A 17,602-nucleotide genomic window follows, 5' to 3' on the forward strand; every position below is an offset into this window, starting at 1 on the left:
CACACACTGAAATGGCTGTAATAAAAGACAGGTAATAACAAGTATTGGCAAGGATGCAGAGAAATAAGAACTCATACATTGCTGATGAGACAGTAAAATGATACAACCACATTAGGAAATAGTCAATTCCTCAAATTGGTTATACACAGAATTACTGTAGGACACAGAAATTCTACTCATTCAAGAGAAATGAAAACATGTTCACACAAATGTTCACAGCAACATTATTGATAATAGCTAAAAGTGGAAACAATCTAAATGTCATCAAGTGGTGAAAAGATTAAACAATGTGGTGTATCTATTGACATGGTTTGGCTCTGTGTCCCCACCCAAATCTCATCTGGAATTGTAATCCCCATAATCCCCACATGTCAAGGGAGGGACTTAGTGGGATGTGACTGGATCATGGGGATGGTTTCCCCTATGCTGTTCTTGTGATAGTGAGTTCGTTCTCACAAGATCTGATGGTTTTATACATGTTTGACAGTTCCTCCTTCACACACACACTCTCTCCTGCCACCTTGTGAAGAAGGTGTCTGCTTCCCCTTCTGCTATGATTGTAAGTTTCCTGAGGCCTCCTCAGCCATGTGGAACTGTGAGTCAATTAAACCTCTTTCCTTTAAAAATCATCCAGTCTCCAGTATTTCTTTATGGCAGTGTGAGAACAGACTAATAAAGCTGTAAAATAAAAAAAAAAAACTAGCTATATAAAGGAACAAATTGCTGATACATGCCACAACATGGAGAACCTCAAAAACATTATGGTTCCTGAAAGAAGCCAGATTCAAAAGACCACGTATTGTAAGATTCCATTCGTTATGAAATATCTAGAAAAGACAAATTTACGGAAACAGGCTTGGGGTATATGTGGGATTCATTTACTGCAAATGAGCCCTAGGGAATTTTGCCCTGGGTGATGGAAACGTCCTAAAATTGGACTCTGGATTTGATAGCACAATTCTATAAATTTACTAAAAATCACTGAATTGAACACTTACAATAGGTGGATTTTATCATGTGTAAATTATATACCTCAATAAAGCAGTTTTAAAAAAACCAAATTATTCAGAATCACAAAAGGTGAGAAGAAATAGAAAACAGAAAATGTACTGAAAGTCATTAAAGGATAATTAAATTAATGGAAAGGTACCATGTTCACATTTGAAGATTTGAAGACTCATAGATATGTCAATTGACCTCAATTGACTTAAATGCTTGATGGAATCCCAATCAAAATCATATAAGGGTATGTGTGCATGTGTAACTTAATAGATTTTCAAATTTACATGGAAAGGCAAAGTGTCAAAAGTAGACAAAACACTTTTGAAGAAAAAGAAGTTGGAAAGAATTATTCTGCAGATACTAAAACATCATAAAGCTAGACTGTATGATATTGATTCTAAAATAGCCAAAAAGACCAAAGGAACAAAAGAGAGAATAAAAAAAAAATTCATTCATATATGAACACCTGATATATGACACAATATCCATCCATATATGAACACCTGATATATGACACAATATCCATCCATATATGAACACCTGATATTGTGACACAATAACAGTCTAGACATTTTCAATATTTGGTGTTAGAAGGCTATCTACATGAGGGAAAAAAGGAACTGGAACCCTACTTTATACCATATACATAAATCAATTCCAGGTGGATTAAAGACTTAAATGTGAAAGGCAAAAAACATAAAGCTTTTAGAATAAAGAACAGTATCAGGGCCAGGCGCAGTGGCTCATGCCTGTAATCCCAGCACTTTGGGAGGCCAACGAGGGCAGATCACCAGAGGTCAGCAGTTCAAGACCAGCCTGACCAACGTGGTAAAACCCCACCTCTACTAAAAATACAAAAATTAGCTGGGCGTGGTGGCGCATATCTGTAATCCCAGCTACTTGGGAGGCTGAGGCATGAGAACTGCTTGAACCCAGGAGGTGGAGGTTGCAGTGAACCAGGCCACTGCACTGCGGCCTGGGTGACAGGGGAAGACTCTTTGTCTCAAAAAAAAGGATTTATTAATCAAAGCACAAAACCACTAAGTATAAAAAAATTAATAAATTTTATTACATAGAGATCAACAACTTTTGTTTACCAAAAGATACCATGAAGGCAGTGAAATGACAAACTACAGAATTGGAATATACATTTTCAACATATATTACCAACAAAGAACAAGTATCCATAATAATAAAAAGACTCGTACAAATTTATAAGAAAATGCACCTATGATTAGAGAAAAATTGGAGACAGAGTATTCAGGATGTATAACCTCAACACTTTCCTACCTCCTTCCTTCCTGTAGAGAGGTGGCAATAACTGAGATGTGCTATATCTTAGTGCTTTGGTGTTCACCCATTGGTTATTTTGCCTTTAAAGTTATTTATCTGCTGACTTCAAGATTCACAAGCTATTGTTTCGATAGATGCCTAAAGTGACCTCTGAACCAAGACTGCATCTGGACAAAGATACAAACAGATGGAAAGACATTCAGATAGTAAATAGGCATTTTCACATTTGCTAAATGGGCAAAAGAACTGAATAGCCATTTCACAAAGCAGGCTGTCCAAATGGCCAGTCAATGTGTAAGAAGGTATCCAACATCACTAGTTATCAAGAATGAAATTAAAACCACAATGAAGCAAACAAACAACATAGGCTCAGACTCTTAAAATGACATCCTGAAAGGTACACAGACACACAAACACGAACACGAAGGCAGGGGAACTGTTCGGGGAACTGTTCTAAAGCAAACTAAGTGTAATGGGTGATCCCCAATTGTATTCTGGATTTATAATTGAGAAACCTGATTGCAACATTAGAGGAGCAATGTTGAATTTCTTAAGAGTGATCATTATACTGTGATTGCACAGGAGAATGTCTTTGTTCTTAGGAGATACACAATTAAGTATTTAGGAGTAAATCCTTATGTCTGAAACTTACTCCAAATAGTTTATCAGTAAACAAACTACATACACATACACTCATATGGAGGAAGAGAGGTAAAGCAAATGTGGCAAGTTGTCAACAGTTGGTGAATGCAGGTGAAGGGTGTGGGTGTATTCTTTCAATTTTTCTCCACATTTGATATTTTCCAAAATAAAAGGTTGAGGAAAATAACACTTGACTAAAGGCTTTAAAAAAAGTAACATAAATTGGCCCGGTGTGGTGGCTCATGCCTATAATCCCAACACTTTGGGAAGCTGAGGTGAGTGGATCACTTGAGGTCAGGAGTTCCAGACTAGCTTGGCCAACATGGCGTGTGCCACTGTCCCTGGTGAACATTTTGTATTTTTAGTCTGTACTAAAAATACAAAAATTAGCCAGGGGTGGTGGCAAATGTCTGTAATCCCAGCTACTCGGAAGGCTGAGGCACGAGAATTGCTCAAACCTGGGAAGTGGAGGTTGCAGTGAGCTGAAATCATGCCACTGCACTTTAGCAGAGCGGACTCTGTCTCAAAAAAAAGAAAAAAAAAGTAACATAAATAAATGTTAACTAATAATAAAGGGAAAAAAGCACAATGAGATACAAGTAAACACTCATCAGATTAAAGTCTGACAATACCCGTTGTGGACAAGGATGTAGAGCAACCTAAACATTTCCACATGGTTGTTGGAATTTTAACTTGGGGGAATCCCTTCAGAAATTAGTTAACAGCTATTAAAGTTGAAGACGTGAACACTTCACCACCCAATTCCACTCCTAGATATATACCCTGAGAAACTCCTGCACACGTGTCCCAGAAAACATGTACAAGAAAGATCACAGTGGCAGAAGTGATATATACAGCCCCCCAAATGGGAACAACCCAAATGTGCAACTACAGTAGAATGGATAAACTATGGTATGTTCATATAAAGGAATACTATACTATACTTCAATGAAAATGAACTATGGCTACACATAGCAATATGTACGAATATCTCAAATATAATTGCCAGAAAACACCACAATATTGAGTAGAAAAGGAAGACCCAATAGAATACATACAGTATAATTCACTGATATAATGCTTAACCACAGGCAAAACCAAACACTGTCTAGTGCTGCATGTACGGGTGGTAAAGATATAAAGAAAAATAAGGAAATTATCACAAGTTAGGGCAGTAGTTATATCTAGTGGGAAGAGGGTTGTGATTTGTGAGGGACATATGGGGATTTTTGGAGTATTGGCATATTCTATTTCTTGATCTGATTAAAAATGTTTTAAGCACTGTTTGTCATGATCTATCTCATTATAAAAAGATGGTTTGCAAAAAAAGTGAATGAGAGGTGAACAAGTGGCAATAAGTAAATGTACTGGGTTAAATAGAATCCTCCCAAAATTCATGTCTACCCAGAACCTAAGAATATGACATTATTTGGAAATAGGGTCTTTGCAGATACAATTAGTTAAGGTGAAGTCACAGGGTAGGCTCTGAGTCCAGTGACTGATGTCCTTATAAGAAGGACATGTGAAGATACAGAGACAGACACAGTCAACAACCAGAATGCCATGTGATGGCAGAGGCAGAGATTGGAGAGATGCATCTGTAATCTAAGAACTGCGAGCAAACACCAGAAGCTAAGAGAGAGGCATGGAACAAATTCTCCCTCAGAGTCACTAGAAGGACCCAACCTTGCCAACATCTTGATTTTGTAGCCTCCACAACTGTGAGGGAATAATTTTCTGTTGTTTTAAGCCATTCACTTTCAGCAGCATCCTACTTCCCAGTACCAAAGTCTGTATTAGATTCCTAGGGCTGTCATAACAAAGTACCACTGGTACTGGGAAGTAAGATGCTGCTTTAACAAATACCTAAAAATGTGGAATTGGATTTAGAATTGGGTAATGAGTAGGGGCTGGAAGAATTTTGAGCTGCTTGATGGTAAAAGCCTATATTACATTGAGGAGATTGTTGGTAGAAATACGGATGTTAAAGGCAATTCTGGTAAGGGCTCAGAAAGAAGTAAAGAGACAGTAGAGAAAGCTTCTACTATCTTAGAGAATATATGTGTTCATGATTATATACATGTAATCATGAACAAAATGTTGCTAGAGGTATAAATGTTAAAGGTACTTCTGGTAAGGCCTTAGAAGGAAATGAACATGTTATTAGATACTGGAGGAAAGGCAATCTTTGTTATAAAGTGGCAGAAGCTTGGCTGATTTGAGTTCTACTGTTGGGCGAAAAGTCTAACTTAAAAGTGACAAACTGATATTTCGCTAAGGAGATGAATGGGCAAAGTGTGGAAGATGCAGGCTAGTTTCTCCCTGATGCTTATAATAAAATAAAAGAGGAAGGAGGAAAATTGAAGAAGGAACTGTTAAGAAAAAAGGGGATAACACTTTATGATTGGGAAAATTCTCAGCCTATACAGATAGCGTGCTCTGGAAACAGGGCCAACAGTATAGATGGACAAACTTTCATTGAAGAGATTAAGTGTTAGGGTGTTAGGATCCAATCAACCATCTCAGCAGAAGCCAGGAATACAGATGGGGTTATCTAGGAAGAATCTGTAGAGAAACCTCATGTCTAATGGTGCAAATCTCTTGACATATATGAGACTGACAATGTTTTTGAGAATCTTATACCAGCAAAAACTACCAGTGCCAGCCTGGTGTGAAAGAGACAGAGACAGGACAAAGGAAGGATGATTACAAGAGCAAAGTCACAGACGTAGAGGCCAGAGAGGATGGGGCTATAGCTGCCCTGATAGACTGAGTATATGGGCCCAGTGGACAAAGCACTGAGCCCAGAATATTACTCATAGGCCTTGAAAACTAATGGAATTTGCCATGCTAGGCTACAAACTTGCTTTAGACCAGTAACCCCTTTATTCCCTCATTTTAGCCCTTTCAGAATGGGAATGTCTATCTTATGCCTGTCCCACTATTTTATTTCGGAAGCAGGTAACTTGTTTTCTAGCTCCACCAGTCTCTGGATGGAGAGAAATTTTGCCCCAGGATGGACCATATCCAGAACCTCACCCATACCTGATATAGATGATTTAGATAATGAGACTTAGGACTTTTTGAGTTGGTATTTAGATGATATTTGGGACTCAGACTTGGTGCTGGAATGGGTTGACTTTTGGGGATGTTATGTATTTTGCACGTGGATAGATGTGAATTTTTGGCACCAGAGGGCAGACTGTACTAGGTTGAACAGTATACCTCTAAAATTCATGTCCACCTGGAGCCACAGACTGTGAAATATTTGGAAATAGGGTCTTTGCAGATGTAGTTAAATTAAGATGAAGTAATACTAGATTAGGGTGGGGCCTAAATCCAATGACCAATATCCTTTTAAGGGAGAAATGTGAAAACACAGGTACATGAGAATGCTATGTGATGACAGAGGCAGAGATAGGAATTATGCATCTATGAACCAGGGAACACCAAGAATTGCTGGCAACTACCAGAGCTAGAAGAAGTAACAAGGGATATTTTCCTAGAGCCTGCAGAGAGAGCATGGCCCTGCTGACACCTTTGATTTTAGACTTCCAGCCTCCAGAACTGTGGAGAGGATAAATTTCTGTTGTTCGAAGCCACCAGATTTATAATAATTCGTTACAGCAGCCCTAGGAAACTAATACAGTAATTATAGAAAACTCTTCGAAGAATTGTGCTGTAGAAAGGGCAAACTATTGATACATACGACAATATGAATGAATCCCAAAAACATTATATTGAATGAAAGAAACCTTACACAAAGAACGTATACTGTACGATTCCAGTTATATGAAGTTCTAGAACAAGCAAAACTAATCTATGGTGGAAAAAAATCAAAACACTAGTTGCCTCTGAGAGGGTAGGATGGGAATTACTGGAAAGAAGTATGCTGAAACTTTCTGGGGTGATAGTAATCTTCTGTGTTGATAGGGGTTAAGTTACACAGATGCAGTGTGTCCTGGAGATGGTCCGATGATTGCCTTTATTCCCAATTCCATGTTCAGTGATAACATATTGGTAGCTTGAAACTGGCTATGGTGGTAATATGTACACCTTGGAAACTGGCAGATGATACAAATCAGGGCCTGTTTTCCCCACTCCCCTCCCCCACCCCCCCGCCAGAGAGCTGGTTGTTAAACATTTACCAGCATATCACTACAGATTTATACATTGTTCAAAAGTCAGCAAATGAACACTTAAAAGATCTTTACATTTAAGTGCTTGCAAATTTTGCAACAAAAGAAGAATCATTAATAAATATTTAACTCTAATTAACAGTATACATGCTGAAGTATTTGGGGGGGAGGAATTTACATCAGCAGTTTTCTAAAATACAATAATAAAGATGGAATGATAGATGGGTACGGGTATAGATAGATATGTGATAAGGCAAAATATTAATGGTAGATTCCAGATGGTAATATATGGTTCTTTGTGATAAAATTCTTTCAACTTTTCTGTGTGTTTGAAAATTTTCAAGGAAAACAAAGAATAGAAAACATCTTTTCCCATTAGGATATCAAAAATATTAACATATTATATTATCTATTTAATATTATCTTTCTTAGGGCTTAAATTTTTACATTTCACTTTTTAAATGAACTGCTACTTATTATGGTATACAGTAAAAGAAGAAGATCTTGTCAAAGGCCTTTTCTGCATCTATTGAGATAATCATATGGTTTTTGTCATTGGTTCTGTTTATATGCTGGATTACGTTTATTGATTTGCATATGTTGAACCAGCCTTGCATCCCAGGGATGAAGCCCACTCGATCATGGTGGATAAGCTTTTTGATGTGCTGCTGGATTCGGTTTGCCAGTATTTTATTGAGGATTTTTGCATCGAATAAAAACTCTCAATAAATTAGGTATTGATGGGACGTATCTCAAAATAATAAGAGCTATCTATGACACACCCACAGCCAATATCATACTGAATGGGCAAAAACTGGAAGCATTCCCTTTGAAAAGTGGCACAAGACAGGGATGCCTTCTCTCACCACTCCTATTCAACATAGTGTTGGAAATTCTGGCCAGGGCAGTTAGGCAGGAGAAGGAAATAAAGAGCATTCAATTAGGAAAAGAGGAAGTCAAATTGTCCCTGTTTGCAGATGACATAATTGTATATCTAGAAAACCCCAAAGTCTCAGCCCAAAATCTCCTTAAGCTGACAGGCAACTTCAGCAAAGTCTCAGGATACAAAATCAATGTGCAAAAATCACAAGCATTCTTATACACCAATAACATACAAACAGAGAGCCGAATCATGAGTGAACTCCCATTCAAAATTGCTTCAAAGAGAATAAAATACCTAGGAATCCAACTTACAAGGGATGTGAAGGACCTCTTCAAGGAGAACTACAAACCACTGCTCAATGAAATAAAAGAGGATACAAACAAATGGAAGAACATTCCATGCTCATGGGTAGGAAGAATTAATATCATGAAAATGGCCATACTGCCCAAGGTAATTTATAGATTCAATGCCATCCCCATCAAGCTACCAATGACTTTCTTCACAGAATTGGAAAAAACTACTTTAAAGTTCATATGGAACCAAAAAAGAGCCCGCATCACCAAGTCAATCCTAAGCCAAAAGAACAAAGCTGGAGGCATCATGCTACCTGACTTCAAACTATACTACAAGTCTACAGTAACCAAAACAGCATGGTACTGGTACCAAAACAGAGATATAGACCAATGGAACAGAACAGAGCCCTCACAAATAATGCTGCATATCTACAACCATCTGATCTTTGACAAACCTGACAAAAACAAGCAATGGGGAAAGGATTCCCTATTTAATAAATGGTGCTGGGAAAACTGGCTAGCCATATATAGAAAGCTGAAACTGGATCCCTTCCTTACACCTTTTACAAAAATTAATTCAAGATGAATTAAAGACTTAAATGTTAGACCTAAAACCATAAAAACCCTAGAAGAAAACCTAGGCATTACCATTCAGGACATGGGCATGGGCAAGGACTTCATGTCTAAAACACCAAAAGCAATGGCAACAAAAGCCAAAATTGACAAATGGGATCTAATTAAACTGAAGAGCTTCTGTACAGCAAAAGAAACTCCATCAGAGTGAACAGGCAACCTACAGAATGGGAGAAAATTTTTGCAATCTACTCACCTGACAAACGGCTAATATCCAGAATCTACAATGAACTCAAACAAATTTACAAGAAAAAAACAAACAACCCCATCAAAAATTGGGCAAAGGATATGAACAGACACTTCTCGAAAGAAGACATTTATGCAGCCAAAAGACACATGAAAAAATGCTCATCATCACTGGCCATCAGAGAAATGCACATCAAAACCACAATGAGATACCATCTCACACCACTTAGAATGGTGATCATTAAAAAGTCAGGAAACAACAGGTGCTGGAGAGGATGTGGAGAAATAGGAACACTTTTACACTGTTGGTGGGACTGTAAACTAGTTCAACCATTGTGGAAGTCAGTGTGGCGATTCCTCAGGGATCTAGAACTAGAAATACCATTTGACCCAGCAATCCCATTACTGGGTATATACCCAAAGGATTATAAATCATGCTGCCATAAAGACACATGCACACATATGTTTATTGCGGCACTATTCACAATAGCAAAGACTTGGAACCAACCCAAATGTCCAACAATGATAGACTGGATTAAGAAAATATGGCACATATACACCATGGAATACTATGCAGCCATAAAAAATGATGAGTTCATGTCCTTTTTTTTTTTTTGAGATGGAGTCTCGCTCTGTCGCCCAGGCTGGAGTGTGCAGTGGCGCGCGATCTCAGCTCACTGCAAACTCTGCCTCCCGGGTTCACACCATTCTCCTGCCTCAGCCTCCAGAGGAGCTGGGACTACAGGCGCCCGCCACCACGCCCGGCTAATTTGTAGGGACATGGATGAAGCTGGAAACCATCATTTTCAGCAAACTATCGCAAGGACAAAAAAACAAACACCGCATGTTCTCACTCATAGGTGGGAATTGAACAATGAGAACACATGGACACAGGAAGGGGAACATCACACACCAGGGCCTGTGGTGGGGTGGGGGGAGGGGGGAGGGATAGCATTAGGAGATACACCTAATGTTAAATGACGAGTTAATAGGTGCAGCACACCAACATGGCACATGTATACATATGTAACTAACCTGCACGTTGTGCACATGTACCCTAAAACTTAAAGTATTATAAAAAAAGAAGATCTAAATGTATTATTTGTTCAAGTAGCTAATCAATTGAAAGACATTTTTCATTTTTATCATTTTCTTTAGATAGTTCATGGTAGGCATATGTAGACCATGGAGTCTGACAAGTATACAAGTCATGTTAAAACCCTAAAAAGAAAGAAGAAATACTGGGGATGACTGAAGTTATTTGGAATATAAAAGGGATAGGATCCAGCACAAAATTATACAAATTAGCCTTAAGCAGAAAGGACTTCTCTAGCACTGAGTCAAGAGGGAAGAAAACAAGGGTGAGGATACAGAAGTCAGCAGAGCATGAAGCAGGAAATGGATGAAAGTTCTTGCTGATGGCAGTTTCCTTTGAAATAGGATGGAAGACTGTTAAAAATGACAAAATAGTAGGAAAGGAAAGAGTAATGAGAATCTAAAATAGTATTTATAAGGAATGAAATAGTGAGCTGACTAGGGACTAGGAGATAGATTGTTGAACAAGGGAGAGGCTCTAACCAATAACAGAGACGAGAAAGTTGTAGAGGCAATAATCAACAAAGTTATGATTTCTTTCTAGCAATGCCCAGAAGTAATGATGTAGAAATAGAGAAGGCAATTAGTTTGGTTGATTTGAGTTTGAGGTTTTGCTGGGTGGATGTGATACACAGACAAGGAAGCAAAGAGAATGATTCATTGTCAAGATGGGTGGTTAAATAATGGATGATAGAGTCTAAGTGAGATTTGAAAGGAAGAAGAAATAGAAAGGGACTGACAGATTGGGAGAAAATTAAAAGGTCAAGGAACTGGAGATATAAACAGGGTTGAAGAGATGGTATGTGAATTTAAGAGAGTTATGTGAGCCAGAAGGATAAGAAAAAGGTTGTAGTCAGAGAGTACCATATTATAGTTGAAGATTTCAGAGGAAATATATTTCTAGAGATAATATATGTTTCTTTCTCACTGCTTCAAGGTTAGAAAATGGGATATGTATAACTCCAGAAAAGTTTGTCTCGAGATATAGTAAAATCACACTTAATAAACCAATAAATCTTTTCCAATCACATATACAAGTGCTGTGGACAAAAGTACAGACTTTTGTGTAAGGACAAACATGGATTTAAGTCCCAGCATGGCCACTTAATAATTGTGATCTTAAGAAAATCACTTATGCCCCCTGAAGCTCAATTTCATTTTCTGTAAATTGGGTATAATACTGTACTATCCCATAGGGTACTGTAAGGTTTAAATTTGATAATTTATAAAAATACTTAGCAAGGACTGGCACAAATAAGTCCTCAAAATTAGTAGCTATTAGGACTTGTTTCTGGGTAAGATGAAGTAAGCACACTTCACTCTGTGACTCCCATTGAATAAAGTTATAAAACCTGGAGAGAATGTATGGTACATTTAAATGCTATGAAGAGTGAATGGTAGCAGGAGGAAGGGGTAAGAAACCAAGAATTTGAAATAACAAAGAACTCATGCCCAGAAGAGACATGGCATAATCAAATTGCTGAAAATAAAGAGAAAAAAAACATTAAAAAAAACCTCTTACATTTATGGTAAATTGATTTTTCACAAAGATATTAAGACAATTCAATGAAAAAGAATAGTCTTTTCAACTAAAGGCACCAGGACAAATGGCTATCCATATGCTAAGAGATGAATGTAACTCAAACAGTGAGGTTTGTAGCATTTCGACTTTCCATCATCCCATCTCCCCTTCTCTAGCTTTGCAGTAGCCTTGAAAACCAACAACCTTGCAACAACAGAAGCTGCAAAACCCAGCAGCCTATCTGAAACTGGAGTGGCAGACCAGTTCTGGAGCACCATAAAAGCCCCATCCTTGGAGAATTTTCACTATTTTACCTGGATGGAACTATCTGACCTGCCTGGCACTTCAATGAAAAGCCACATTCTGAGATGCCATTGGTATGACAATTACAGTAGAAAGTATGGGAGGTAGAGAACAGCTAAACAAAGTTTTTTAATATAATTGAAATTAAGTTGGTTTTAATACAAATTAATTTATTTAAGCCAAGAGGCTAATTGTAATCCCCAGAGCAACCACTAACACACACGCACATACACAAAAATAGTAAAAGAGGCAAGAAGTTAATTAAAATGGCACATTGGAAAAATCTATTTAACATAAAAGAAGGAATAAATGGAGGAACAGAGGAAGAAAAAAGATACAAGAGAAACAGAAAACAAAAAGCAAAATAGCAGATGTAAATCCTTAACAGACTCTAATTAAATACATTAAAATAAATGAACTAAACTCTCCAGTCAAAAGGCAGAGATTGAAATAATTGATTAAAAAGAGAAAATATAATCCAAACTATCTGCTGTCATGAGACACACTTTAGGTTCAAAAACACAAATAGACTAAAAGCAAAAAGATGGAAAAAGATGTCCCATACAAATAAGAACCAAAGTGGAGCTGAGTTTTAGAAATTTGAATCTTCTTTCTGTTTAACTTGATCAGTCTAGCTAAGGGATTATAAATTAGTTGATCTTTTCAAAGAACTAACTTTTGGTTTTGTTGACTTCCTCTATTATTTCCTCTATGTCATTTATTTTTGCTCCATTTTTTATTATTTCTTTTCATCAGCTTGATTTGGATTTAGTTTGCTCTTCTTTTAATAAGTTCTTAAGGTGGAGATTTCAGTTATTAATTTGAAATCTTTCTTCTTTATTAATATGGGCATATACAGCTATGGGCATTACAGCTAAATATCCCCCTAAACACAGATTTTATTTTACTCCATAAGTTTTGGCATTTTGTGTTTTTAATTTACCTCAAAATACGTTCTAATGTTCCTTTTGATTTCCTTTTAATTCATTGACTGTTTGGTAGAGTGTTAATTTCCACATATTTGTAATTTTCCTAAATGTCCTTCTGTTATTTGTTTTGAATTTCATTCCACTATGAACAGAAGTGGCAAGAGTGGACATCCTTGTCTTATTTTTGATCTTTGGGGAAGAATTTCAACTTTTCACCATTAATTATGAGGTTAAGTATTAACACACAAATGTGGCCAAGTGATTTCTGACAAAAATGCAAAGGCAAGTAAATGGAGAAAGGATACTCTTTTAACAGTTGGTTCTAAAACAACAGGACATTTGAAGCCAAAAAAAATAAGTGAACTTTAACCTAAACTTCATACCTTATATAAACATCAAGTCAAAATGGATCATAGATCTAAATGTAAAATGTATAACTAAATAACTATCAGAAGAAAACACAGGAAAATATCTTTTTCATGAACAGGTAGAGTTGTTAGATACATATAAATGCACAAACATAAAAAGCAACCCATGAAAGGATCAACTGATAAACAAGATTTTAGAAGACTTGAAAACATTTTCTCTGAGGTAAAAGACTTATACACTGAAAACTACAAAATGTTGCTGAAAGGAATTAAACAAGACACAAATAGACACCCCATGTTCATGAATTAGAAGACAATACTGTTAAGACATCAATACTAACCAAAGTGATATACAGATTCAATGTAAGTCCTACCAAAACGTCAATAATATTTTTTACAGGAATAGAAAAATCCATTCTAAAATTCATATGGAATCTCAACCAATCCCCAAATATCCAAAACAATTTTGAAAAAGAACAAAGTTGGAGTTCTCACACTTCCTGATTTCAAAACTTACTACAAGGTTACAGTAATTAAAACAGTGTGGTACTGGCATAAAGACAGGTATATATAGTCAAATGATTTTTGAATAGGGTGCCAGGATCATTCAGTGTGGAAAGAACAGTCTTTTTTCAACAAGTGGCACTGGGAAAACTGAATATCAACATGAAAAAAATGAAGCTGAATTTTTACCTTAATACCATATATGAAAATTAACTCAAAAGGTTCAAAGACCTAAACATAAGAGCTAAAGCTATAACACTCTCAGAAGATAACATAAGGAAAAGCCTTCATTTCATAACAATGGATTTGGCAATGATTTCTTGGATATGACACCAAAAGCATAGACAACAAAAGAAAAAAATCGACAAATTGGACTTCATCGAAATTAAACACTTTGTGCATCAAAGGACAGAGTGAAAAGGCAACTCTTGGAATAGGAGAAAATATTTGCAAGTCATATATCTTACAAGGAATTAATATACAGAATATATATAGAACTTCTACAACTCAACAACAAACAAGAAACTTATTTTAAAAACGGACAAGAGATCTGAACGGATACATCTCCAAAGAAGATATACAAATGGCCAAAAAGCATATGAAAAGATGCTCAACAGCACTAATCATCAGGGAAATTGAAATCAAAACCACAATAAGATACCATTTCACACCCATTAGGATGGCTATTATTTTTTAAGAAAAGAAAATAGTAAGTGTTGCCAAGGGTATGGAGAAACTGGAACTCTTATCTTATGCATTGCTGGTGGGAATGTAAAATGGTACAGTCTCTATGGAAAATGATATTGCGGTTTCTCAAAAAATTACATGTAGAATTAACATGTGATCCAGCAATTCCACTTCTGAGTATATAGCCACAATAATTGAAAGCAGGTATTCAAACAGATATTTGTACACCCATGTTCATAGCAGCATTATTCACAAAAGCTAAAACATGGAAACAACTTGAGCATCCATCAATTGATAAACAAAATGTGCTATATACATACAATGGGATATTATTCCACCTTAAAAAGAAAATTCTGACACATGCTACAACTTAGATGAATCTTGAAGATATTATGCTAACTAAAGCCAGTCACAAAAGGACAAATATTATATGATTCCACTTATATGAAGCACCTAGAGCAGTCAAATTCATAGAGACAGAAAGTAGGATGGTGGTTGCCAGAGGCTGGTGGGGGTGGAGAAAATGGGGAGTTAGTATCTAATAAGTACAGAGTTTCAGTTTGGGAAGATGAAAAATTTCTGGAGATGGATGGTTGTGATAGTTGCAGAACAATGTGAAAGTACTTAATGCCATAGAACTACACACTTAAAAATGGTTTAAATGGTAAATTTTATGTTATGTATATTTTACCACAATAAAAAAAGTTTGCTCTGCAAAAGACACTGTTAAGAGAATGAAAAGACAAGCTACAGACTGGAGAAAATGTGTGAAAATCACATATCCAACAGAAGATTGTGTTTAGAATATACAAAGAACTCTCAAAAGTCATCAGGAAGAAAATAAACAACCCAATTATAAAACAGCAAAAGATTTGAACAGACACTTTAGCAAACAGGATATAAGGATGGCAAATAAGCACATGAAAGATGTTCAACATCATTAGCCATTAAAGAAATGCAAATTAAAACTACAATGAGGTACCACTTCACAGCTATTGGAATAACCAAAATAAATACTGACAATACCAAGTGCTGACAAAGATGTAGAGCAACTCGAACTCTCATACATTGCTGGTGAAAATGCAAAATGGTACAGCCACTCTGGAAAATGGTTTGGCAGTTTCATATAAAGTTAAATGTACACTTACCATATGACCCAGTAATCCCACTTCTAGATATTTACCTTAGAGAAATAAAAACTTATGTTCACAAAAAAACCTGTACAAGAATGTTCATATCAATATTATGCATAGCCATCATAATCTGGAAACAACCCAAATGCACTTCAATGGGTGAATGGATAAACAAACTTTCGAATGTCCATAAGATGAAACGCTACTCAACAAAATGAATGAACTATTGATACACGCAACAACTCAAATGAGTCTAAAAGGCATTATGCTGAGTGAAAGAAGCCAATCTCACAAGGTTACATGTTGTATGATTCCATTTACATGACATTTTCTAAAAGATAAAACTACAGTGATGGAAAACAGTCAGTGATTGTCAGGAATTATGGTGGGTTGGGAATGACTATAAAGGGACAGCATGAGGGAGTTTTTTAAGGTGATGAAGCTATTCTCTCTCTTGATTGTGGTGGTGGTTACATGAACCTACATGATTTACAATTCACAGAATTGTACACCAAAAAAGAAGAAGCCCCATGCAATTTTATTGGAAGTTCATTTCAAAAGTAAGAAAATATTTGCTATCATATCATCATCATCATCAATAATTATACTTTACTGATTAATAAAAATATTCAGAATTATTTGTGAAATGGGATCTAAAAATCATTAAGGTCAATTTATGTCTGGTACAATAATTTAAATGTATAGAGAAAAAACAACAGCACTAAATGTAAAAGCTTTACAACTTCTACTAACTCCTCTCTTTAATATTCTGTATCAGGATAATATGCTCCCTCTGGATCATTTCCTATAAACATTGTCATATACTGAATATGGAATTAAATAAGTGCTCAACTGGGACCCTAGGTTACATTCCTAAATCTAACACTATAAGAAAACTCTCGACTTGCCTTTTGTGCCTAATTTTATCTTCCTCTTCATTGAGGTCATGTACTTGTCTGCACTTGTCTTTTTGTGGTATGCTGTGAAGGTTTAAAGCAAGGAGTTTCAAAGATAGGAAACAGAACAGATTCATACACCACCCACCCTCCACCCCAAATACCAGGTACTGCTCTAAGTGATTTACATGTATTATCTCACTTAATCCTCTTAGTAACCCTGTAACATAGCTACTATTAATATTCTCATTTTACAGATGAAGATACTGAAGCATAGAGAGGTAACTTGCCTAGCATCTCACAGCTAGTAAGTGGGGGAGCCAGGATTTTCCCAGGCAGTCTGCCTCCAGAGCCCATGTTATTAATCATTATGCTAAATGTCTCTCCACAAAAGGTTATTCATTTGTTCATTCATTCCTTCCTTCACCACTGCTCTGCCATGTCTATGGTCTTTCTATCTCTAACAAATCATTCATCCATTCTCACGGCCTTAACATGTTATCTAAGGATAGATGATTCCCAGTTCTATATACCTAGTTCTGACCTCTCTCCTGAGCTTCACTGCTGCATTTCCAACTGTCTCCTCAACATCTGCATTTGATGATCCTGCCATTCTCACAAATTTAACATGTTTAAAATCAAACTCATCATCCTTCCTTGAAATTTCCCCACAAAGGCTTTCTTAATTTTGCCAATTGGTAAGTCACACAGCCTTGAAACTTCTGGATTATCTTTGACACATACCTCTGCATTGACCTCCCTCCTTCATTTTCAGTCAACAAGTTTTATTAGTTCTTCCCTTATAAACCTACCTCTCTCCAGTTTCACTGCTATCACTCTAGACCAAGTCTTCATGCCTAAATGACTGTAATATCTCCTAACCATTCTCCTTGCTTCCAGTTCTTCCTCTCTCTAATCCTATTTATTGACCACCAGATTAATAATTTTCAAATATGGCTTTTATCATGTCACTTCTGGTTCAAAAACCTTCAACCATATTGAAACTAACTGATAACTAACTCTGTATAGGTCTATACTAGTCACCAAATACAGTTCAAAATTTTTAGCTACCTTTCTAACCTCGTCTCACATCT

The 17,602-nt window shown here is 36.4% G+C and overlaps 1 protein-coding gene across 4 annotated transcripts in view; it reads right to left on the reverse strand.

Moving 5' to 3' along the window:
* Positions 1-17,602, reverse strand: part of RBM41 (RNA binding motif protein 41) — a 66,411-nt gene that overhangs the window by 44,457 nt on the left and 4,352 nt on the right. For all 4 annotated transcript variants that reach the window (XM_030806963.1, XM_030806962.1, XM_030806960.1 and 1 more), the window contains exon 5: positions 16,521-16,592. In XM_030806963.1, coding sequence (XP_030662823.1) covers positions 16,521-16,592 — 72 coding nt within the window. The remainder of the gene's footprint in view (positions 1-16,520; positions 16,593-17,602) is intronic.

Source organism: Nomascus leucogenys, chromosome X (assembly GCF_006542625.1).
Source record: "Nomascus leucogenys isolate Asia chromosome X, Asia_NLE_v1, whole genome shotgun sequence".
Taxonomy (NCBI): Eukaryota; Metazoa; Chordata; class Mammalia; order Primates; family Hylobatidae; genus Nomascus; species Nomascus leucogenys.